Source organism: Taudactylus pleione, unplaced genomic scaffold (genome assembly GCF_031769625.1).
Source record: "Taudactylus pleione unplaced genomic scaffold, aTauple2 ptg000711l, whole genome shotgun sequence".
NCBI classification, from domain to species: Eukaryota; Metazoa; Chordata; class Amphibia; order Anura; family Myobatrachidae; genus Taudactylus; species Taudactylus pleione.
This window is the reverse complement of record NW_028285113.1, coordinates 3,459,471-3,486,022: the sequence shown is the minus strand read 5'-3', so window position 1 is coordinate 3,486,022 and position 26,552 is coordinate 3,459,471. Positions and strand designations below refer to the sequence as shown.

The 26,552-nt window shown below is 44.3% G+C and overlaps 1 protein-coding gene across 1 annotated transcript in view; it reads right to left on the bottom strand.

Moving 5' to 3' along the window:
* CNTN5 (contactin 5) overlaps nucleotides 1–26,552 on the bottom strand; it is a 569,036-nt gene that overhangs the window by 374,544 nt on the left and 167,940 nt on the right. The window contains exon 6 of the mRNA XM_088456711.1: nucleotides 14,988–15,191. Coding sequence (XP_088312837.1) covers nucleotides 14,988–15,191 — 204 coding nt within the window. The remainder of the gene's footprint in view (nucleotides 1–14,987; nucleotides 15,192–26,552) is intronic.

Genomic DNA, 26,552 nt, shown 5'->3' with positions numbered 1-26,552 from the left:
TGGTGGTGCAGCCAATGCATATCTACCCTCCACTCCTGGGGGACGTCTCGGCAAACTCTCGGAACCAGCTTGATATGATGTGTGCTTTGTGACATGGCGCATTATCCTGCTGGAAGCAGCCATTAGAAGATGGGTAGACTGTGGTCATAAAGGAAAGCACATGGCCTTCAACAATACTCATGTAGGCTGTGCCAATTGATATTAAGGCGGTCTAATGACTGGTGAGCAAACATTCCCCACACCATTACACCACCACAAGCCGGAACTGTCGACACAAAGCGTGATGGATCCATGAATTAATATTGCTTACATAAAATTCTGACCATAATATCTGAATGTAGCAGCAAAGATCAAAGTTCATCAGGCCTGACAATGTCTTTCCAATCTTCAGCTGTCCAGTGTTGGTAAGCCTGTGCCCACTATAGCCACAGATTCTTGTTCTTAGCTAACAGTAATGGAACCCAGTGTTGTCTTCTGCTACTGTAGCCCATTCACTGCAAGGTTGGCAGATCAAGAATTGATTCCAGGACAGTTGGAAGATGCATGAGACTAATGTGTGCTAATGCCAATAGTATGAAGTAGTGATAGTTCGCAATGTATTAAAGGGTGTTCTTAAGCATTGGACAGTGGGCCTGATTCAGAGACGGATGCTGCGACAGAGGGCTCGCTCTGAATCAGGGCGTTTTTTTTTTTTTTGTTCGGCCTACTGGCCACTCGCATAGCTGTGGGTGACCACCCACAGCTATTGCGAGTGGCCAGGTTGATGGTTGTGATGGTCAAGATCATCGCGACTATCGGGCTTGCGACGAGACTCTTGTGGTAGGGTCTTGTGGCATCAAGCCCCAGAGAGCTTCTGGCTCTAATAGAGCCAGAAGCTCTCCCACCGACATCACTTGTGATGTCAGTGGGGCCGCCCCCAAATGACAGGCGTTCTCATGGGAACGCCTCCATTTGGGCAGCCACCCCCCCGGCCCACCCACCAAAGGGGGCGAACTGTCACTCAACATCGACAGCTTGCCCCCTTTGTTGCAAGACCCGGAGCAACGGAGTGCCCGTCGCTAGCCGGCTCCATCGTGCGCATGCGCTCTGGGCCACCATCGACCCGGTTGTGAGCGCTCAGCGCTTGCGACTGGGTCTGAATCAGGACCAGTGTCCAATGGCCACACCCTAGGGGCTGTGGAACATTTCCCAACATGACATAGCAGGGCTCCTTGTAACAGGACATCAGATTCTAATGCACGCACCTTTATAACACACACTATCCCGTTTAGCTAGATCTATTCGTTGGAAAGTATGTATACCCAGTCTATATATACCGTATGTATGGTATAAAGACTTTTCATTTCATATTCATCCATACATATCATGGAAATTCAGAGTAGCTACATGTTTTGTTATCTCCACTGGGCGCAAATACAAATGACTGTATATAAATCACCAACAAGTGTGAGTAACATTAATATAGTAATACCTTATTACAGAGGGGAACTTCTAATCTTTTTTATAGATAGAATATTAAATTGTTTTTATAAGCTTGCTTGAGGTAAACTGTATGGATCCTATGAAATGAATGATTGCCAAGGACATTCTAACAAACAAGATATTCATTTTACCGAGAAACTGTTCCAGGATATATATATATATATATATATTATATATTTTTTTTGGATGTTTTTATTTAATTTCTTTGGTATCAAGAAGATAAGTTTTCCTTTGAGATGTATAGGAAAAGAAGTAAAAAGATTGATAACAGCTAAATTCATACAATCTAGCAGAATGTGACATAAAGATTTAATATCGTTCTCTATTTTCATACATGAAAATATTAGGGGGATAGAGCATGATTGGTGGACCTCATAAATCTGTCTCACTGGCCTGTCCCATGGATCAGAATATATGAACATGGAATTGGCCATTATACCACTTAGCTATTAAAGGTCAGATGAAGGTCATTTTATCCATGGTTCACAGAAGAAGCTAAAAATGAATATAATGGAGCTAGGAATTCCAGTGTTTCAAACCGCTATTCCATGCAATTTACTAAGTCATATATAGCCACACATTACTAGGATTACAAGCTCATCCCATCAATTACTGACACATATAAATTCTGCCCGCCATAGAATTGCAATGCCATGGGGCTTATATTTTATGCCTCTGTTTGTTCTCAAGGTCTTACATGAATCTAACATGCCAGGGAAAATAAAGGGATTCTCTTCTTATTGATCAGATGCAGACATGGTTTTCTAGCAGAAATTAGAAAGCACAAACTTTTAAGAAACGCTGCGGAGTCCTCGGCCCGGCCCTTTAAACAAACTGAGTTGCTGAAGTATTTAGGAGAGATACATGCCAGGAGCTTACAGCTGTGTCTTCATAGACGGTGGCTTCAGTGGCACCAAACTCTCTCTCTCTTGGCGCATGAGGACTCGGCCGCCCGGCTTTTTTGGTCACAATGTGCAGCTTATTCACATAAATATCAATCTGATATGCGACACTTGTACATCTGTGTGCGACTGAGTCTGTATACGAAGTACTACTAAGCAGCGGCAGTGACTTTTTCTCACGCCAAGTTCATTTGCGACTTTGTATGTCTTTAAAACTAATTACTGTGCACTTAAAGTCACAGCCTGGTGTCTGTAGTACACGTGAGTGGTATTTTGCTGCGCCTGTGATGCATATAAGATGCAAAATTTTAAGAAAGCACCTCTTGGAGCAGCTCAGTTGCACCATATGGCATATTATTGAGATTAGGTGTGTGAGGACCCGTAATATCCAGAGAAAGGCTCTTAGAGGTCAATTTACTAGGATTCGAGATGGTCCTGATTTTAAAAGTGATTTCTCTCGCTGGAATTCGCCAAAATTCGGGTGATTTAATCCCTTTTCTTCTACCAAATTTACCAACAGGCGATTTGAGGCTAAACGAGTTTGCCGATGGTGAAGCAGAATGAGATATCTCTCCCGAGTAACTCGTTTTTGCAGGAGATTACTCACCCGAGATTGCAGTGTTTTCTCTCTGCAAATCTCTCCCTAGTTAGCAGCCAGCACATATCAGTTAGATATGTGCTGCTGCTTGTTTGTTTTCCCTTGTAAAAAAAATGACGTGAGGTCCCCCCCAAAACACTAACCAGCTCCGGGCTTGCCAGCCTGTCCGGGTTCTTAACATTACAGGGAAAAAAATGTGTAGGGATCCCCTGTAATGTAAGAACCAGCACAAGGCAGCAGGGACAGAGCTGGTTTTAAAAATACGGCGAAAAAAAATGACGTGAGTTCCACCGTATATTTAATACCAGCCCTGGACCCTTTCTAATGGGGGACTGATGCCACAGCCAGGGGTGCCCTTTCACTGGGCCCCCCAGCCGCAGCATCAGCCCTGACCATTAGTCAGCCCAGGCCAGGGATCCCTTGGGAGTTGGTGACCCCCCAATAATAGGTACCAGTGGGCCCTTAATGCCCTGCATGCTGGTACTTGTCATTCTCCAAGCACCAGCATGCGAGGGAGGCTTGCTGGGACCTGTAGTTCCACTGTAAAGACAATGATGATAAATCTATTTTTTACACTATACCAAACACTATCAATCCGCCACCACAACCCAGGGGTGGCGGGAATAGCCCCGGGCTCTCAGCCCTGGAGAGGGTCACCCTTTTATTGGGGGGGGTCACCAACACCCAAGGGATCCCTTGCCTGGGCTGACTAATGGTCAGGGCTGGTGCTGCGGCTGGGGAGCCCGGTGAAAAGGCACCCCTGGCTGTGGCATTAGTCCCCCATTAGAAAGGGTCCAGGGCTGGTTTTAAAAATACTGTGGAACTCACGTCATTTTTTTTCTCCGTATATTGAAAACTAGCTCTGTCCCTGCTGCCTTGTGCTGGTTCTTACATTACAGGGGATCCCTACACATTTTTTTCCCTGTAATGTTGAGAACCTGGACAGGCTTGCAAGCCCGAGGCTGGTTAGTGTTCTGGTGGAGGTGGGGGGGGCCTCACGTCTTTTTTTTTACAAATTACCCCTATTTTTTCCAGTTACAGAATTAAACATACACAAATCACAATGATTTGTGTATGTTTCTGACCATCTCGTAGCTCAGGGGGTTGAGAGTTTGAAAAGTGATTTTGACAGAGAGTTTGTTCCTATCTCACCAAAGCTTGTCATCCCGATTCTTGGTAAGTTTGAGAGATGTATGTTTTAGGTGAAAAGTACTTCTGATTCGGCCTGATGGTGATAAGATTCGAGATTGCTATCTCACCCGAGTTTTACGAGTGAGATGAAAGAAATCTCTCTCTAACTCACCCGACTTTGCCTTTAGTAAATTTGCAAGCAGGAAAAAAATCAATAAATCACTAGATATGGTCATCTCGACCTATCTTGATTCTTAGTAAAATTACCCCTTAGCATTGTTCAGTGAGGGAGTTTAATGGCAGTTGTTACGAGGGACAGAAAGAGTCCTGGTAGTTTAGCTACAGCTACATATCACAAAGTTATCTAAAGCTTTCCTTAATGTTTGTATGCAATATATATGAATTTATATGTTTATGAATGTCCCATGTTTGTGTTTTTCATATATTTTGCATTGGTCCTTGAAAAATAACTCTTCCAGTAGCCTCTATATCCCAGTATAATGGTTCTAAAACCACTTTTTTTTTTTTGCCTGAGTATAAAGTGAGTAGGTGTTTACTTTAAAACTGTTTTCATTTTTGGGATACTTGTGTTAAAGCTAACCATCCTAACACACATTTTTCTGTGCTTGGAGTCTCTCTGCTCGGAGACCTCATGCAGTTACAATAAAGATAAGAGCTCCTACATGCCTGGATCTATAGATTACTGTAGTTGTCTCAACTGAAGTGCAGTGACCTGTTAACAGACATACAGTACTCTACTGTGTGACCACTAGAGTGCCTCATTACAATAGAGGAATTCTGTCACTTGAGATAAAGGAGTTAGGTTAGTAGTTCCCAAACTGGGTGTTGCAGATTCCTAGTGTGCCACAGGGCACTTGAAGGGCTCTATGGATTGGAGGTCCTGTCCCAAATCAAATGATTGGGGCTGGCGTCTAGCAGGTTGGACTGTGAGCTGTCTGCTGTCCTAAAGAGTAAGCATGAGGCATTTTACATATACCTGCTTGATCCTCCCCTTCATCTCCAACCTACTTCTTCTCCTCCCCAAAGCTTCCTATACCCAGAGCTGCAGGAGATATTTTGAGATAAGTGTAGAGATGTACTGTATGTTGGTGTGGTTTGGTTAATAGCTTTATGTGTAAGTAAAAGTATTTTATATTGACCGATAACCAATGGAGGAACTGACATAGCGGATAAACAGACAATGAACCTTTGGCAAGGAAGAGCAGCCTTGCAACTGCATTCAAAAAGAATTGGAGCGGCAAGAGTCTGTTTTGGGAAGTCTATTGCAATAGTCAATGTGGGAAATAATGGGTGCATATATTAGGGTTTTTGCAGTATCTTGTGTAAGATATGGTCGAATTTTTAATGTTTTTTTAGATGTATTAACATGATTTTGAGACAGATTGAATTTGGGGAACAAAGGACAGTTCAGAGTCAAGGATGATACTTAGGCAGCGAGCTTGTGAGGTGGGGTTGATTATCGAGTTGTCAACAGTTATCGAGATATCAGGTTGGTAATTAATATTGGCCGGTGGAAATATAATTAATTCTGTTTTGGATATATTAAGTCTGAGGTGGTGAAAAGACATCCAAGATGAAATGGCAGAGAGACATTCAGTGACACGGTCTAGCACAGATGGTGACAAATCTGGGGAGGATAGGTAGATTTGAGTATCGTCCGCAAACGGATGATACTGAAAACCAAAAGAGCTGATTAGTGTGCCAAGACAGATGGTATAGATTGAGAATAGCAAAGGAACTAAGACTGAGCCTTGCGGTACTCCAACTGATAGAGGTAGCGAATAGGAGGCAGAATCAGAAAAGCAAACAGTGAAAGAGCGATTAGATAGGTAGGATGAGAACAAAGAAAGGGCTGTGTCCTGAAGACCTCGCCACCCCGCAGTCACCCAGCTCTGGCCCCCACTCACCTTAGTCTCCTGGTCACCGGCCGGTGCTTCTCCTGGGTCCTGGGTCCTCCACCTCCTTCTCCTCATAATCTTCTTCTGGGTGCAGGGAGGAGGAGGAGGAGCCCAGGACTTCCTGCACAGGTCACCAGCAGGAAGTTCCAGGAGCTCGAAGGGGGCGGAATCCAACTGCTTCGCAAAGGGAAGCTCTTATCGCAAGAGCTGTCCTTTGCAATACTAATCACATATGTTAGTACATATGCGATTAGTAAGGTTGCGGTAATGTACACTGTAAGGTTAGTATATCCTGGCCTTTTTCAGTGCTGTCTCTGGAGTGACGAAAGCCTGACTGAAGTCGGTCTAATAAGTGTGCAAGTTAAGAAAGTGTGAGAGGCGAGAAGGCAAGTCTCTCCAGTATAGTGGAGGGGCATGGGAGCTGTGAGATGGGTCAGTAATTTGAGAGGTTTAGGATCAGAATTTAGTTTTTTCAAATTGAGAGTAATCACCGCATGCTTTAACAGTGATGGTAGGATACCAGTAGAGAAAGAGAGACTACAGATTATAGTTAAGGGTGGGATGAGCACAGGAGGCAGCTCTTTAATGATTTCTGAGGGTATAGAATCAAGAATAGAGGTGGTAGAGTAGGAGGATGAGAAGAGTGTAGATACTTCATCTTCATTTGTGGGGTCAATGAAGAGAATGTGCCAGCCGGTTTAGGTAGGGAATTGAGAAGGTCACTAGATGAGGATGAGCATACCATTTCATTTACTATATTATCAATCTTGTCCTTTAAATATGAAGCAATATCTTGTACACTGATAGTAGCAGGTGGGTTGGGTGAGGGAGGGGTAAGAAATTATTTAAATGCATTAAAAGTAGGGATGAGCGATTCGGATTCTGTGGAATCCGAACCGCTCCGAACATCGGGGATCAGAGTACATCAGATCAGAGAACAGCATTCGGGTGTTCCCCGCCTGACTCGGATCCCCCTTCGAGGCTGAACAGCAGCCTCCAGACGTTGGATCCTCACGAGAGGATCCTACGTCAGGGCCCAAACAAACAGCCGCCAGCGACGGCTGTGTGTTTGTTATAGCAGCCAATGAGAGTCAGACAGACTCTCATTGGCTGCTGCGTCCACGGAGGGAGGCGGCTGGAGCTCACTCATCAGCTCTTCCTCCCGGCTCCCCCTGCTGCGGGTGATGGTAGAGACATCATGACGTCTCTCCCATAGTGCAGAGAGGGCGGGGATTCAGGTAAGTTTTTTTCTTTTCTTTGTGTATAAGGGGTCACTGCTGGGGGCATACTACTGGGGGCACAACTACTGGGGGCACTTCTAATGGGGGCATACTACTAGGGACACTACTACTGGAGGCATACTACTGGGGGCATACTACTAGGGACATAACTACTGGGGGCACTTCTAATGGGGGCATACTACTAGAGACACTGCTACTGGGGGCACTAGTAATGGGGGCATACTAATGGAGGCACTGCTAATAAGGGCATACTACTAGGGGCATTACTAATGGGGGCATACTACTGGGAGCACAACTACTGGGGGCACTTCTAATAGGAGCATACTACTGGGGGCATACTACTAGTGACACTACTACGGGGGGGCATACTAATGGGGGCACTTCTAATGGGAGCATACTACTAGAGACACTGCTACTGGGGGCACTACTAATGGGGGCATACTAATGGAGGCACTGCTAATAAGGGCATACTACTAGGGGCATTACTAATGGGGGCATACTACTGGGAGCACAACTACTGGGGGCACTTCTAATAGGAGCATACTACTGGGGGCAATACTAATGGGTGCATACTATTAGGGACACTACTACTGGGGGCACTAATAATGGGGGCATACTACTAGGGACACTACTACTTGGGGACACTACTAATGGGGCACTACTATTGGGGGCATACTGCTGGGGGCATACTACTGGGAGCACTACTAATGGGGGCACTACTAATGGGGGAACTACTAATGGGGGTATTTCATAGGGAGCACTACTACTGAAGGCACTGCATAGGGGGCACCACTACTGGGGGTATTGTGTAAGGGACACTATTGCTGGGGGAATTGTATAAGGGGTACTACTACTGTGGGCATTGTATAATGGGCATTACTACTTTGGGCTTTGTGTGTAAGGGTCACTAATGTGGACATTGTGTAAAAGGGGCACTACTGTGGGCATTGTTTAAAAGGGGCACTACTGTGGGCATTGTGTAAAAGGGGCACTACTGTGTGTCGTAAAACATAAATAAAAGACACTACTTTATGGTGTCATGTGAATCAGGGGCACTATGGACCTCATTCAGAGCCGCTGGCAAAAAGTGATCGCTCGCTCTTAATGAGGGCAGCCGCTTTTTTTGTTAAAAGCCGGCCTCCTGGCTGCTCACTAAGCTATGGGTGACCACCCACAGCTTTTGCGAGCAGCCAGGTGATGGTCGCGACCATCGCAACTATCGGGCTTGCGACTAGACCCTTGTGGTAGGGTCTCGTCAGCCGCAAGTCCCACTGAGCTTCCGGCTGTAATAGAGAGCTGGAAGCTCACTACTGACATCACTGGTGATGTCAGTAGGGCCGTCCACAAACGGCAGGCATTCCTTCAGGAAAGCCTCCGTTTGTCCAGCCACCCCACCACCCCGCCTACAAAACGGGGCGAGCTGTCGATCAACATCGACAGCCACCCCGTTTGCAGCGAGCCCCGGAGCGAGTGAAGTGGGGTGCAATGCACAACCATCGACCCGCTTGCGAGTGCTATGCTCTTGCGAGCGGGTCTGAATCAGGGCCTATGTGCAGTGTAATGTGAATAAGATTATGCATTGTGACTTCTTGGGCCGTAGCCCACTGTGTAAACAAGTATTGTGACTCTGCTGGCCGTACCCCACTGGGTGGGTGCACTACTTTTCATTTCTGCCACTGCTGTGTGACAATGTGACATAGATGTGCTTTATACTGTGGTGTCTGCGCCGCTGCTTTGTCGCTTAGTAACCGGTCAGCTCACTGCAACCTTTGGCCAATAATGGTGAAAACAATATTATAAGCTGTGAGGTGGTCTAAATTGACTGTAAATGACTGTAAATTAATGTTATTGAAGTTAATAATACTCTACGAAGAAAAAAAAAGCCCAATTTATGTAATTTTAACTTTTTTTGTAATTTTTGTAAAAAAATCCAAATCCAAAGGCAGTCACCGCAGTTTGGCAAATCCAAATCCATACGATGAATTAGAACCAAATCCAAATCCAGCAAAATTGGTCCGGCGCACATCCCTAATTAAATGTTGCTTGGGGTTAGAGGCTTGGGCAGCGATGAGAGATTGGAAATATGTTTGTTTGGCAGTGTCCAGATCATTATGATATGTGAGGAAGTCACTTGGAGTACGAAAGCGCAATGAGATACAGTATAACAATAAATATTTAATAAATAAATGCTAATAAAACATCAATTAGAACCAAGTCATGTATCACCGTTAAGGGATATCTGACATGTGTGATTTGATCTAAATAAATACATATAATGTATATAAAACTGTACACTGTTGGCATCAATGAAACATAGACATGAATGAAAATAAAATAAAACTCAAAAATTATGTGTTGTGTTAAAAATGATGTACCTTAACTAGTTGGAAGAGGTGAAATGGTAGTCTCAAATATTAAAGGTGAAACCAGTAAACAATCATCACTGTGCAAGTTGCACTAATGCATGCATAAGTGGTGGTATTGTGCACAATACGAGTTGACCTTATGGTTATGGCTCCAGATATGAACTTCACTTTGAAACAGAAGACAGTGGGCCTAATTCAGACCCACTCGTGAGTGCCCAGGTGGCTCCGTCGTGCGCATGCGCGAGACCCGAATAACGACGCCAAGCCATCGTTATGGGTCTCGCACCAAAGGGGGGGTGCTGTCGATGTCACCCACAGCTATGCGAGCGGCCAGGAGGCCGCTCAAAAAAGGAGAAGGGACGGCCCTGATTCAGAGCGAGCGCTCTGTGAGAGCGTCCGGCTCTGAATCAGGGACAGTGTCCGGATTGCCATTCTGCTGTATCTGTCACCATACAGATAGTATTCTGACCTCCTACTGGGTAGGGGAATAAGTTATGGATGCGGTAACAAGGAGAATTATATCCAGGATGACCGCTGGTGTAAAGTCGCCCAGTCCGGCATATGCATGCGCGAGCCCCAGCGAGCGACAGCAGCTCCGTTGCCTTGGAGCTCACTACAAGACGGGGCGGCTGTCGATGCTGATTGACAGCTCGCCCCGTTTTGTAGGCAGGGAGGGTAGGTGGCTGCACAAACGCAGTCGTTCCCTTAGGAATGCCTGCCATTTGTGGGCGGCCCAAATGACATCACTCGTGATGTTAGTAGTGGACTCCCTGCTTTATTAGAGCAGGAAGTCCATTCGGGCTTGTGGGAGCCGAGACCTTCCCATAGGGTCTCGCCGCAAACCCAATGGTCGTGACAATCGCGACCATCGCCAGGCCACTCGCACAAGCTCTGCCGACATTGCCTGCACCCTGCATTGAGAACACCCCTGCACTGCCGCCACAATCAGCAAACCTTCACTGAGGACACCGCTGGCTCCTCCACACTGCCGACATCGCTGGTACCCTTCACTGAGGACACTTCCAGCACCGCAGCACTGCCATTCCACATACTAAGGACACCATCAGCAACCTCTGCACTGCCGACACAGCCAGCAAACCTGCACTAATGACACCGCTGGCACCCCCACACTACCGACATTGCTGGTAACCTTTACTGAGGACACTGCCAGCACCACAGCACTGCCATCCCATGTACTGAGGACACTGTCAGCAACCCCACACACTGCCGACACTACCGGCACTCCCCTGTACTGCCCACACTGTCAACACACATGCACTGAGGACACCGCCGGCACCCCTGATTTGCCGACACCACTGGCACCCTGCACTAAGGACACTGCCAGCATCTCCGTACTACTGCCCCACGTATTGAGGACTTTGGCAGCGACCCCGCACTGCCGCTACTCCCACACTGACGGCATGCCAGCACAGCTGACAGTGCCACCACTCCTGAGGAACACCGCAAGAACCCCTGCTCAACCAACACTGCCGGCACTATGCACTCAGGACCCTGCCACTCTGCTAACACCACCACACTGCCAACCCTGAGGGCACTTCCACATTGAGGACACCACTGGCACTCTTGCATTGAGGACACCGCCAGCACCCCGCTCTGCCGACACTGCTGTCACAGTAAGCGCACTATTGGTGTATCCAACCCACACTGTATAACACACTGTATCTGTGTTGGAACTTGGAAGCTGAACTGCCTCATGTTAGTGCCACCCACTGTGTCACTTAGCTTAGTCAGCCAGGTAGCTGGATGCAACCTTTTGGCCTTAACTAGATGAAAAAAATAATATTGTGAGGTGGTCAAAATTGATTGGAAATTACTGGAAATAAATGTTATTGAGGTTAATAATACTGTAGGAACAAAAACAGGCCCATTTTATGTGATTTTAGCTGTTTTTATGATATTTTAAGAAAAAAATCCAGACCCAAAACCAAAACACAAAAAGAAAACACCAAGGAAAAAAATCCAAAACCAGGTTCAGATCCAAAACCAGGGGAGATCCAGATCCAAAACCAAAACATGAGGGTCGGCGCACATCTCTAGTTATTGTCAATATACACTGGTGGTCAAAATTGCAGACACATTTTGAAATGTGAATGTTTTTCAAATTTGAATGCTTATAAAAACTGTTTCACTTCACACAGTGCAATGATTCATATATCAAATCAAAGGAAATTTAATGCTGAATTCAACACAATAAACAGAGGTCAAATATTTGCATTACAAGAGAAGTTATGCTACTTTCAGTCTGACAAAGAAGCACAGATGCGTGAGATTCAAGAAGCGGATTGTAGTGACAGCTACTACCGTACCAGCCAATCAGAATAGTCGTTCTGAGGACCAATCAGCTGTCGTTTATGAGCAGGTGCAAGGTCATGTTCAGAGGTGGGAAGGTCAGTTTGGCTGTTTCATTTTGCAGAATAAAGTTGGTTACTGAAGTGCAATTATGGTTGGATGTTTGTGTATATTGTTTAGTGCTCTTGACGGGGTAAAAAATAAATACAACAATTTCATCCAGGCAAAGTGGTGACTGGTCACCCAGGATGAGATCCAGGATTGTGGTGTTATGTTAAAATGGTCTTTCATATGCAGCAATTGAGAGAGAAGTTGGTGGGAATATGACATCAGGAGTACAAAAGTTTTGTTTATGCTATCAGGAAACACAATCTATACAAAACAAAGAAGGAAAAGGCCGGAAAAAGTGCACAACAGCTGTTGGTGATAGGAGAATAAAACGAATTTGCGTCAGGGACATATGGATGTCATCTGCGGCCATTAGCAGTGACCTGAGTGCAACTGGTGTTTTTGTCAGTGCAAGAATGGTACAGAGAAGACTAGTGCAAGTTGGCCTAAAAAGTTGATTTTCCGAAAAAAGCCATTGCTAAAGAAAAAGCAGCGTCTGAAACAAATACAGTGGGCAAAAGAACACATTGCATAGACAGAAGGTCAGTGGAAACAAGTGATATGGAGTGAAAATATGAGACGTCACATCGGGGAAGAGGTACATCCAGATTGCATTCAAGCGACAATAAAGAATCCTACAAGTGTTATGATCTGGGCATGTATGACAGCAGTTGCTTTGGGCCGCTTTTATGTCGTAGATGGCACACTGAACAGCAGAAAGTACATTGGCACTATCCTACAACCAAAACTTCTACCTTCTATCAGGGACCTTTGTCCAGATAATGTCCCATTTTCTTTCCAGCAGGATTCAGCTCCCTGCCACACTGCACGGATATGCAAACAATGGTTTATGGAGAATGACATACAGGTGCTGGGATGGCCAGGAAACAGACCAGACCTGAACCCCATAGAACATTTGTGGTTCCATTTGAAAAAACTGGTACATCTGAGGCGTCCATCCAATAAAAGACAATTAATTGAGGCTATAATTTTCTCAGGGCACCACATAATATAGAAAGAAGAGCTCCAAACACTGGTTGGCTCAATGCCACGTCACTGTGCTGTTGTCCTGAAAAATAAAGGATACCCAACGAAATACTTACTCACCATAAGTGTTGTTTTCACTGCATAACTTCCCTTGTACTGCAAATATTTGACATCTGTTTATTGTGTGGAATTCAGCATTAAATTTTCTTTCATTTGATATATGAATCATTGCACTGCATGAAGTGTAACAGTTTTTATAAGCATTCGAAGTTGAAAAACATTAAAATTTCAAAAAGTGTCCGCAAATTTTGGCCACCACTGTATATAGATGAGTAAAAAGCTCATGTGTGTACACAAGTGAGGAGTAGATTAGCAATGTGTACAGAGGGGTGAGCTGCAGGGAGAGTAAAGGATGCCATAGACTTAAGGTGCCCACACACATAGCGACATTTTACACGATCTGGCCGATTCAGACGAATCGTGACGACAGATCGTGTAAAAAATGGCCAAATCGTGAGAAAATCGTGAGTCCCCACTCACGATCACGATGCGATGCGCGTCCCCGCTGGTCGCACATCGCATCGTCAGATCTGCCGTGCAGTAGGGCAGATCTGACAATCTGGGACAAAATGCTTTTTACTTTTTACTCCAAATCGTGTGTAGGAGCTGCCGGGGAGCTGCCGGGGGAGAGTTCAGGGGAAATCGCACACATCGTGGGATCGTGTGCAGATCGGTATATGTGTGGGCACCTTTAGAGAAGATACCATGGAGTGGAATAAGAAAAAACAAGATTTGGAACATGGTGATTTAGAGTAACTCTTAGAATAGTACACAAACAAATTTAAAATTTGGTGTTCTACTGTTTTTTGTTTTTTTTAAATCTCTCACAATCCTCTGTCCACTTGCACCACACCTTCTCCCTCCTCCTCTCATACTTCTCCCCTCTTCACAGTTTCCTTCCCTGCTCTCCTGGTCAGTGTGATGTCACATGTCACTAGCCACAGCCACAGAGCACTGGTCACACCCACACAGCAATGGTCACACCCACACAGCAATGGCCACACCTCCTCTGCTTCTCACGATAAGCCCATGATCATTTTTAGTCCAAGGTCCTTTAATCCGGCCTTGCTTATACCATCAGATCCAACATTTGTCCACTATAAATAGTACTAGTGTAGCAAAGGTTCTATATTTGGTACTTGTGTACTTTACGGACTCATTGCAGAGAGAACCCAATGAATGTTTTAAATGGTACTTGTGTGCTTTACGTACACAAGTACCGAATGTTGTCCCCTCGCGGGCTCGCTGCGCTCGCCACAAGGTTATATTCCCCCTCTGTGCCCACTTGGACAGTAGGGACTGACGCTGGACACTGGGAATGACGCTGGACACTGGCTGATGACGTCAGGGTCCTCTCCGTGAAGGGGATTTAGACATTACCATGATTGATAATAATAATGAGTGTAGGACACTTGGGTTCTCTCTGCAATGAGTCCGTAAAGTACACAAGTACCCTATATTCTTGTTGAAATAAACTGCAATGCAGTTATTTTATTAAATTTATTATACAGTTTACCTTGTGCCACACTCTTCTGTACATGTGCAATATGTTTCTGCAAATATCTTACGCAGCCAATGAGTTAGTTTGCAGAGCTTATAATTCTCTTTTTAACAGTTAGTATTCAACAAAAGTGTCATTAAAATTGTATTAAAAAAAAATACCCAATAGTTTCTTAAATCAATTTCACCTATTCTTGTGCTGTAGGTTGATGATAAGGAATTACATGAAAGAGGTCATAGTGTATGAAGATAAGAGATTGTACAAAAGGCAACGGAAGAGATAGAAAATAATACAAAACAAAAACAAGGTTTCTCGTATTGTAACGCACAAACCCTATTACTCTCTATCACCATTCAAACAGTCTGGAGAGCAGGGTACTCACCATCGTTGCGCAGTGTCAGCGGTGTTGGAGGGCTCATAACCCTTGTGTTAGTCAGAACGTTTTTCACATGGCAGATATAGCTGCCGACATCCGACGCTTGTGCCTTAGAGATGTAAAGATTCCCTGTCTCCTGGGAGATGAAGCGCCGGCTGTCTTCGGCCACAAAAGAGGGGTACTCGTTTAAAACCCAGCTGTAGGTTATTTCTGAGAAAGAAAAACAAAAAACATAATTATTCAGCACGTTTGAAATAACTTATATTTCTATAAAGAGATTATCATTCATAGTCCCAAAGTTATTGACTCAGTACTTTGCAGAAAACTCCACGTTCCGACAACTGTTTGGCAGCTAGTTATTATTTTTTCTGTACAGCTCAGCAGCAAGAACTAGACCGAGAAACAACTCTATTTTGATCCCTGAAGTTTTTTTCTGCTATCAACCAATGAGCTGGAGAATAGCTTATTTAAAATGAGATATTTGTAGCTGATTTATGTAATCATCACATCTGCTTCCTGCGTTTGTGTGCTGCTCCGACCCGTCCTGTCCCCCCGCAGTGCTGTTGCTGCTCGCTCCCCTCCTCGCCCGCTGTGTCCAGCCCCACCGATCCCATATTACTTACCCTGTTCCCGACGGCCAGTCCTCCTCCCCTAGGTCTGTTCCATCTCCCTAGCAATGGGAAACACTGGGGTGACTGGACAGACCTTAGGAATATATATATATATATATATATAAATTGTTCCCTACTCTCCAGGAACGGCCGGAAGGCTTCCGAAAATCGAGCACTCCCTGCCACCTAGCAAAGTGGACATTTCTCCCAGCCGGCCTCATACCCCCAGACTCCCCACACACATCCCTGTAGCGAAGGGAGACAATGACGTGTTTCAAGCTGAATCGTGTCATCATGGTCCCGCCCCCTACCTCACAATGCTGGTAATCTCGGCATTGTGTAACAGGGCGGGGCCACAATTTTTGCAATTTAATGGTTACTCCGCCTCCAATTCCGCACCATGTCCTCCACCACGCCCCCCATATGCCGCTCCACTCCCCTTCCCCACTATGCCAACCTGGCTGCCCCCAGAATGTCGGCAAGTATGTATATTATATAAATTATATATTTGTTGTTGTGCTATTTTTTATATTTTAATAAGGATGTTTCAGCAAGAGACAGTGAATCTGGGATATTTCTTATGATACATTTGCAAAGAAACCTCCGCTCCTCACTGCTCGGATTTCTAGAATGTAAGCAATGTGATGGGTCAAGTCAACATATAAAGATCTCTTCATTCAAAGGAAAAGACGAAACAATAAAATAAAATAAAAAAAGCCGCCAGAATCTCTGCATTGTTATTCTGAAAGAGGAGACATAAACTTATTTTGCTGACGAGCAGCACTGCTATATACAAAGTTTTGCTTCCAGAGAGTTTAAAACATTATAGTGAGTGTAAAACTGACATATTTCTCCATGAAAGAACATTCCTGTTTACAAAATTGTCTCCCTGGAGCTCTTCATCTGTTTTATGAAGGTCATTTTTAAGCCCTTTTAAAATATCCAAGTTATTTCCATTTATATGACGGTTTTACAGCATTGTGCAAATGAAGACCTTTGTGGTAAGCAGTACACGCTGGAAAGACAAGGGGATAAATTTGCTAGGTCAATTTCAATCGTTTTTATTTGAAATCAATCTAAATCAATGTAGTTCTGGGGCTAAATCCCACATTTACTAACAGACACTTCTTGATTTGGTTTTTTAAGTGTTAGTAAATGTGGAATACAACATCGATTTAGTTTGATAGTAAATCAATTAAAATCGATTGAAATCAACTTTTACTAAATTCACCCCAAGGATTGAAATCATACTTGCCTACATCCAGCTCCCTCCTTCCGGGAGGGAGCTGAACGTCCTGAGCACAGTGGGGGCGTGGCCGGGTAATGATGCGGCATTGGGGGCCGGGGCGGGGCCATATGATCGTGACATCGTGGCTCCGCCCCCTCTTCACAGTGCCGAAAATATTGGCATTGTGAAGCAGGGTGCGGGGCCACGATGACGCGATTCAACGCGAATCACGTCACTGGCCCCCTCTGCTGCGGGGGTTTCTGTAAGTAATGTGGGGGGCAGACGGCAGATGAGAGGCTTGCCTGCCTTTCCGGGGAGTCGGGAGTGGCACCCGATATTCGGGAAGCTCCCGACCAAATCGGGAGGGTAGGCAAGCCTGATTGAAATACAATTAATTAAGATGTATTTTTGATAAAACCTTGTAAACTTTGAGCACTGTCTGAGGGCCGGTTTGGATTAGCTGCGCTAATTTACAGTGCGAACAAAAATTTGGTTGTCTCTGGCTTTTACTCCCGAAGCTATTCAATAACAACCTCTTTTCCTTGTGCGGTAAAATTGCGGCTAACACAGGTTAACCCATAGGTTCCGGGATAAGTACCCGGAGCTATGGGTTATCACATTTGCAGCTCCCGCGATAAGGACACTCATTGCGTATTCCGTTCAAGCATCCCTCAGATTTGAATATAAATCCGCGTTAAATGCAGCCTGCTGTAAATGAACTGCCTTGGCCGACCAATTAGCTTGGGGTTAATTAAATACGGCACTAAATGCCCTCATTTATTTATCTAAAATAAATTTTGCTAATGGGATCAATCATTAAACATGTTATTTTTATATGTCATGTTACACTGATGTACATCATGTTTAATTTTTAATGTCGCTTTAATTATTTAATGGGTTTTTTTGCCAAATCCATAACACAAACCTGTATGGTCAGTCATTTCATATAGGGAACACTAACTTCATACATCTTGTGATAACAAATCATCTGGGGGTACAGTATAATAACTGACCAGCTGGTTGTCAAAGCCGCTTATAATCGGTGGCTTTGACCAACAGATTTAAAATGGCAATTGGAATAAATGCCAAATTAGGCTCGCTTAGCATTTATTTCTATTGCTGTTTTGCATCATTGGTCAAAGCCACCTTTGATAGCTAGTTAGTAAATCTACCTCTTGTTTTTTTGTTGCGGCTAGATTAAATGAATGTCTGCAATTCAGGTGTGACTACAGTAAGTAAATGGTATTCTGGTGTGACTAGATTTTAAAAAGTGTGTAGTATTCTGGTGTGATTAAATGAAATGCCTGGTGTTCTGGTGTGACTAGAGGGAATAAATGTTTAGAACTCTTTTTTTTTACTGTGGGGAATTTAGAATATTGTTTGACAAACAGCTGTGACATTTGTATGTGCACGCATTATTCTATTTCTAAATGCCTGGTATTCTGGTAAGTTAAATGGAAGTAGGCAAGTTCCACAATACATGGGACAAAAGGCATCTGCTTTTAGAGAGATCACAAGGATGACCCTGATGATTCAGAGCTGGTTCACTGACCTCCGATGCCCCCTACCTCTTATCTACCTGTCAGTGGTCTCTTCCCCCAGCCCAGCACAAGCTCCTGTGTGTTGGGCTGCAGTGGGGCTAGGGAACATGCTTCACTGAGCAGCAGCAGCAGTCTCCTCTGCCTGTGCGGGGGTGGGGAAGAGCAATCACATTGATCACGCCTCGCCCCCTCTCCCCACGATTTGCAGTTCACAGTGACCCCCCCTGTTCCCTGCAAATATTTTTTTAAATGTATTTTTCCTAAGGGGGGGCATGGTCACGCTTCCTAAGATCAGGCCCCTTGAAAACTACCTGGCCTGGACTGGTTCTCTATGGGCCTGCATATCTTATAGTATGCAGGAGCGCCAAGAGGGGGGGAGTGGGTACTAATTACCCCAGCTTGCTGGAGGGGCCCGGCAGGGCACGGGGCCGGCACCGCCCTTCTTCCCTCTTACCTCACAGCAGCCTAGTGCTGCTGTGTGCTGGGCTGCAGTGACGTAAGAGGGAGGAGGTCGGCGACGGGCCCCTCCAGCAAGCAGCAGTCTCCTATGCTTGTGGGAGGGAGAGCGATTGGGCTGAGGGGCTCAAAGCAACGCTGAAAAAAATCATAATTTTTGTTTTCATTCTAAGAGGGCCACGCCTCCCATGATTAGGCCACTCCCCCTTTCCTCGAACCCAACCCGGTTCTCAGCGGCCCTGATAGTATGTCCATTTCAAAACAACGCAGTATTTCTATTTTGGAAGTATAAATGCATATCCCTCATAGTGTAAAGGTGTGGCTTGACTGTGGGCCTGATTCAGTTGTATGCAATGCCGATGTTTTTGCAGTTCAGCGATAATCGACAATCTGCACATGCGTCTAAGTCGCACTGCGCAGTCATCAAGGTACATTACTGTAGTCGCTGGCAGTAACTTTTTACTCACAGAGTGATTGGCAGGAAGGAAGCAATGTGGAAAATAACGGGCAAAGAACGCAGTCACATCCTGCCTTAGCGATCCTGTACACAAGAAAGATGTCTCCGGCGTTTCTGTGCACACGGCCATTCGGCACAACCATAGGGTTACTCAGAAGCAGAGATTTGCACCGAACTATATTTGCTAGATTTGGATTTGGCTCCAATTCATCGTCCGGCTTTGGATTTGGATTTGCCAAACCACCGTGACTTGATTTGGATATTTATACAATAATTTACAAAAAAAAAGCTAAAATCACATAATTTGGGCTTTTTTTGTTCCTAGAGTATTATTAATGCCAATAACATTAATTTACAGTCATTTACAGTCAATTTAGACCACCTCACAGCTCACAATATTGTTTTCACCACTTTTGGCCAAAGGTTGCAGCGAGCTGACTGGTTACCAAGCGACAGAGCAGCGGCGCCGACAACACAGAGTCACAGTGCTTGTATACACAGACAGCTTATGCCGAGTCATGGAGCTTGTATACACAGAGGGCTAAGTCCCACAGAGTCACAGTGCTTGTATACGCAGAGGGCTTATGCTGAGTCACGGAGCTTGTATACACAGTGGGCTTATGCCCAGTAAAGTCATGGAGCTTGTATACACAGTGGGCTTATGCCCAGTCATGGAGATTGTAGCTTGAATACACAGAGGGATTATGCCCAGTCACGGAGCTTGTATACACAGAGGGATTATGCCCAGTCACGGAGCTTGTAGCTTGTATACACAGTGGGCTTATGCCCAGTCACGGAGCTTGTAGCTTGTATACACACAGTGGGCTTATGCCCAGTCACGGAGCTTGTAGCTTGTATACACAGAGGGCTTATGCCCAGTCATGGAGCTTGTATACACAGTGGGCTTATGACCAGTCATGGAGTTTGTATACACAGTGGGCTTATGCCCAGTCATGGAGCTTGTATACACAGTGGGCTAATACCCAGTAAAATCACGGAGTTTGCATACACAGTGGGCTTAGGCCCAGTCATGGAACTTGTATACACAGTGGGCTTAGGCCCAGTCATGGAGCTTGTATACACAGTGGGCTTAGGCCCAGTCATGGAGCTTGTATACACAGTGGGCTTAGGCCCAGTCATGGAGCTTGTATACACAGTGGGCTTAGGCCCAGTCATGGAGCTTGTATACACAGTGGGCTTATGCCCAGTAAAGTGAAGTCACGGAGGTTATATACACAGAGGGCTAATGCCCCAGAAAATAATGTTCAGCGGCAGGAACTCGGGGGCGCCGCGCCTTTTATAGAGGCCAAACGTCACCTGAGTTTTGCGAGAATCCGACGTCGGCTGGGTGACATTCGGCCTCGAGGTGGAATCCGAATCAGGCAGGAACACTCGAACTTGCGTTCGGGTGGACTCGGATTCCACCTTTTCGGAGCGGTTCGGACTCCTCAGAATCCAAACCGCTCATCTCTACTCAGAATACCGATAATCAAAGGATCTGTTACTGATGCTGCGGCTGTGTACGCAGGTGCTTGGATATGCCAACCCGCAAATGGGCGTCTTACTACATTCCTCTGTGTCTGCCACATTTACATATATTTGCAAACTAACTGATATTCAGATGCAGCAGCGGAGTAAATTAGCGTAGATAGATAGATAGATAGATAGATAGATAGATAGATAGACAGACAGAGATATAGATAGATAGAGAGATAGATAGATAGATAGATAGATAGATAGATAGATAGATAGATAGATAGATAGATAGATAGATAGATAGATTGATAGATAGATAGATATGAGATAGATACAAGACAGATAGACTTTATATTTGTTTAATAAGTTTGATCTCATCTACTTGTTTGACATTGTAAGAGAATGTGAACAAAGTCAGTATGAAACAATTTCCCTAAAAAATAGATATTAAGGGAATTTAATTGAAATTTAGTCTGCTACAACCCATTCTCATGTGTCCTATCTGATTGTTCCACACTTGTTGAGTCTTAGTAATGAGCGCTGGCATAATGAAGCTATGACCCTAAAATAGATACCTGTCTCAGAGGCCACTCGATACAAAGCAATATTGTAGATTAATTGCTCATGCTCAGAGTGTTTTCATATTCTCCCATTCATATTATCACCGCTCAGGAAGCCCGTTAATGATTAATCCACCATTGACTTTACTGCCTTTAAATTAAATGCAAAGGATATTAAATTGGATTCTACTTATGAAACAATGATAGCACCTACAAAACAAGTAGCGGTTCCATTTATTTTAGTGGCAAACCCATTAAGAATGTAGGAGAATGAGCACAGAGGTCAAATCCGCAACTTTGTCTTTAAAAGTCTGCACATTAAATAATAATAACCATGAAATAAAGTGTTGGGAAAGAACATTCTCTAGCAGTTCTGTACTTCTGACCAATCTAATATAAAAGCATGGATGTAAATGTGACACTGCAATTAATCTTAGATAATTATGACTGATCCGCTAAAAAATAACAGAGACCTCTGTTCACTTATGTAAGTGCCATCAGAAGTCCACTGCAGCAGGATTGGTACTGTAATTACAGAAATTAAATTGTTTAAATGCATTTGATTTTTTTTGGAACCTAAGGCTCCATTTTGAGATAAGAGTATTCATCTCCCACAAAGATTAAATGCTGTTCTCATATTCACCCATGAAGTAATTTAGAATCAAAATAAATGCACTATAGCATACAATACCTCTCAGCTTTGGAAATGATTTGAACTGGAGAGGGCATACGTGGTGGGTCGGTATGAATCAGCTCCTGGTGGGGACTTAGGAGCTCATTCAGAGTCGGTCGTGAGCGCTGAACACTCACGACCGACTCGATGTTGCCCCACAGCGCATGCACATGCGCATGACGGAGCCGGCTCCGTCGTGCACATGCGCGAGACCCGGCTAATGACGGGTGATCCGTCGTTAGGGGTCTCGTCGTAGACGGGGCGAGCTGTCGATGTTGAGTGACAGCTCACCCCGTTTTCTGGGCGGGACGGGGGTGTGCCTGGCCAAACGGAGGCGTTCCAGTAGGAACGCTTGCCGTTTGGGGGCGGCCACGCTGACATCATCAGTGATGTCAGTGGGGAGCTTCCTGCTCGATCAGAGCAGGAAGCTCCCTGGGGCTTAAGGTTGACGAGACCCTACCTTAGGGTCTCGCCGTAAGCCCCGCTCAAGACCATCGCGACCATCACCCTTGTCGGTCGTTAGAGCTGTGGGTATTAACCCACAGCCTAACGACCGTCATGGAGGCGGCCGTTCAGGATGCAAGCGGCCGCCCTGTTTCAGAACGACCGCTTGCATCCTATGACCGCCTCTGAATGAGGCCCCTTGTCTCTGTTACCCCGACAATAATACCACCTGTGACAAATGGTGCTAAACACAGCAAAAGCCACACACATCTGCTCAACATTGCTCCGTTGTTTCAATGACGCTTTACGTGCATTACTAACATATTATAAAACCAATACAGTTTTGAATGTAAGAATGTTTGCAGAGCGTATCTTGCATACATGCTTTGAAAATGAGTGCATGCAGGAAAGGCAATTCAGAGTTATAGAAAATGTTATCACATCTATACTTTCTGTAGCCCAGGGCAAAAACTCAGCTCAGCGCCTCCCAATTAGTAGTTGTTATTCACCCTCTACCTAAATGACTGCCATTTTAATACACTATAACAGTGACCACCATAAAATACAGAGAGCATCAGTGACTGTCATACAATATATAGATCATCAGTGACCACCACACAAAACAGTAACCACCATAAAATAAATAGAGCTTCGGTGATCTTCATATAATACAGAGAGCAATTTCGATTGCCTTAAAGTATCATTGCCTAATCAATAACTAACCCCTTACTTGAAAACTATTAATGGAATTATTTTATATATCAATGTAATTAATATATTAGGCTGGAGAGACACAGAGGGCATGAGGCTGGAGAGATATATGGGGTATGAGGCTGGTGAAACACAGGGGACATAAGGCTGGAGAAACATACTTTATGTAGCTGGAGAGACATAGTGGACTTGAGGCTATAGAGGCACAGGTGGCATTAAGGCTGGAAAGACACAGAGGGCATGTAGCTGGAGAGACATAAAAGGCATTAGACTGGTGAAACATGGCACATGAGGCTGGAGAGACATATTAGGCAAGTAGCTGGAGGGAGATAAGGGTCATGAGGCTGGTGAGGCACAGTGGGCAAGAATCTGAAGAGACATATGGGGCATGTTGCTGGAAAGATAGAGGACCTGAGACCGGAGAGACACAGAGGGCACGTAGCTGGAGAGATATAGTGCACATGAGGCTGGAGAGACACAGGGCATAAGGCTGGAAAGTTACAGAGTGCATAAGACTGGAATTAAACAGTTAAATTAATTAAATGTCTTCTTATTGCCTACCAGGCCTCAAGATTTATAAGTATAGGACAGATGAAAGTACTCACTGCTGATAATGACATTTAGCAAACCATATTATATATATATATATATATATATATATATATATATATATATATATAAATTATTTCATCAATACAGCAGTTACATTTGCTAAAACTTAAATAACTAAAAATCTCCATTCCAAAGATCTTTTCTCTCTATCTGGAGTTGCAATCAGGAGATAAAAGATATTTTTTACAGCTGTCAGAGAATTCATGGTCTCTGTAACAATGTGTCCTGTCCCAAGAGGAGTATGAATAAAATATAGGTATTCAAATGTGTTCCTGACTCACAAAAAATAGAGCACATTTTCATCCAGGGCTAGATCTGAAGTTTGTGATCACACTCAATTTAAAGTACATACAGTAATATAGTATGTAATGCAGCAGCAGCTGCATTTTCTAAAAGCAGCAAAAGAAACGCTAATAATAGGATATTTCAGCAAGACTTTCACATGTTCAGACCATCCATAATTAGGAGGCCTATTTAAGAAGAAAATCTAGAGCTACAGTTTCAAGTGAACAAACCACATCATTTAGTCTCACAACTAATAAGCCATAACATGGGATTCTTCATGATAACAGCCGTCACCCATCAATTTTTCCGCATGCACAGTTGCACTAAAACAGATTTTAGGGACTACATAGTCTGCAACTCCTAGAAGCACTGCAACCCCAGTTGTTAGCAGAGTGGGCTTCAGGGACATTTTAAGAGAGGAGGGGGGCCCTGTGCAGCCTGCTTGCATTCCCCCTTCTCCTCGGGGGCCTGTCCAGCACTAATAGAGATACCGGGCTGCCCCTAGAGACTCTGCCGGCTCTCAGGGATCGGGAGCCAGCACTGCATTGGGCGATTAGAAAAGACTGTATGATTACGACATCGTAATCGTACCGTCGTTCCTGATCCCCTGTAGTATCTGCACTGAACGATCAGTTGTTCAGTGCAGGCACAGTCCATCATTCCTGAACATGCCAATCTATCGTTATCGGCAGATTGGCCTGCATGCTCAGGCGATGGACAATGTCGGAAATGATCAGCAGGAGTGTGCATCGCCGGTCGTTTCTGACATAATGGTGCAATAATATCCCCCAGTGTGTACGCACCATTAGTGTGCAGCACCCGGCTCCCTGCAACTCCGGAGGAATCTGCATTTTGGTGTCACCTGGTGCAGTCAGCACCCCCCTAGTGACAGCACTGGGCAAGTGGCCAGAATTTCCCCTATTTAAGTATAAAGTCAACTAGAGCACTGTCCTTTTGATCTCTGCACTCCTGACTATAGATATGCCCAAAGCAGGACATATCTATAATGTCTGAGATAAATACTGTATACAGGGACGCAGAGAGGGAGTTTGAGTGAGTACAAATATACTGGACTTGGGCCTGTGTAGGGACCCGGTTGTAGGGGGGGAGCCATAACCCTTCCTTTGCAATGATACAACCACACACCACATTGCGCCCGGCACTGCATTGCGGCGACTTCCATGTTGTGAAAGTACTTTATAACATGTAATAGTCACATTCCCCCAGTACTGTATGTAATATTTATGTATACACAAATAAGTATACTTACCTAGGGGCTCATATGGAGTTGGAAATATTTTGGCATATACTGTAAGTTTTGGGGTATTGTTGACCTACATCTGTAGAGAAAGCATGGGGACTAGCAAAGGAGTGTCAGTAATAGATTGTGATATATAATAAGCATCTCCTCACACTAACAATGCATATAAGTATGCACATTTATTAAGTCTGACCTACGTCACTTTCCATATGATTTTTTTTTTCTGCGCTGTTGCTAACATGTAGATGTACAGACTAGCTACGTGCTGGGCAAGCAACTCGAAAGATGCTGAAATACTCAGTGCTGTTGGTATCACTGTAATGATATGATTGGCTACAGGCTGTTCTAGACCCACTTAATTCTGCTGCTAGTTTGTGTGCACTCAGATATGTAGAATAACTGATATAGGCATTCTGGACCCAGTAAAATGCATAGAATGAAATATATACCTGGTTGATGTTGGCTACAGTACATTCAGATGACATTAAACAAGCCCAGCAGCAGCCATTAGTCTAGCTGATCAAAAGTAATAATTCATTATTTAATCCTTTTATTAAATAAACCTTTCACTTTCAGCATCAGGTTTTGTATATGACAACCTTTGTTTTCGCATCCGGCAAATAAACTGTACTAATTAATTTTGTGATCGAGTTTCATTTTTGACACTTTTTTTTTTTCTTGGTGTAAAGCAAAGGAATATTAAGTATATTGATATGTACTGTTATAAAAGGATTTACTGTCCTTATAATGATAACGGCATAATCTGTATTCTGCTGTTGCTCCGACGATGGAATATTTTGCTTTTGTACAAATCTGCCATAGATAGCGTATGCAAAATTATGCAAATATTTCAGAGACATTGTTGTAATGTCCAAAAATGCCATTTGATAACAAAGAGGAATAGACAATTTGAAATCAGCACACGATAGAATGTAATTCTTTAATAGAATATATTAGTGTTCACTCCGCCAGGCGCCGGACCTAGAGAAAAGGCACTTGTGCGCGCGCCAAAGGCAGGGCAGGATGCTTTATGTCCTTTAGAAATAGGGCAGGGTGCAGCGCCCTGATGAAGCAGCCTAGCGGGAATGCTAATATATGTTTTATAGAATAATTTAAGTAAAAACTATTCTTTTAGGTTGGTTTACCTCCCAAAAGTCTGATTTAGGGGTAGATGAACAGTACTAAATCTTGGAGAGAGATAAAGTGGAGAGAGAATTAGGGGCTGTTTCACTAAGACTTGGAGAGAGATAAAATGG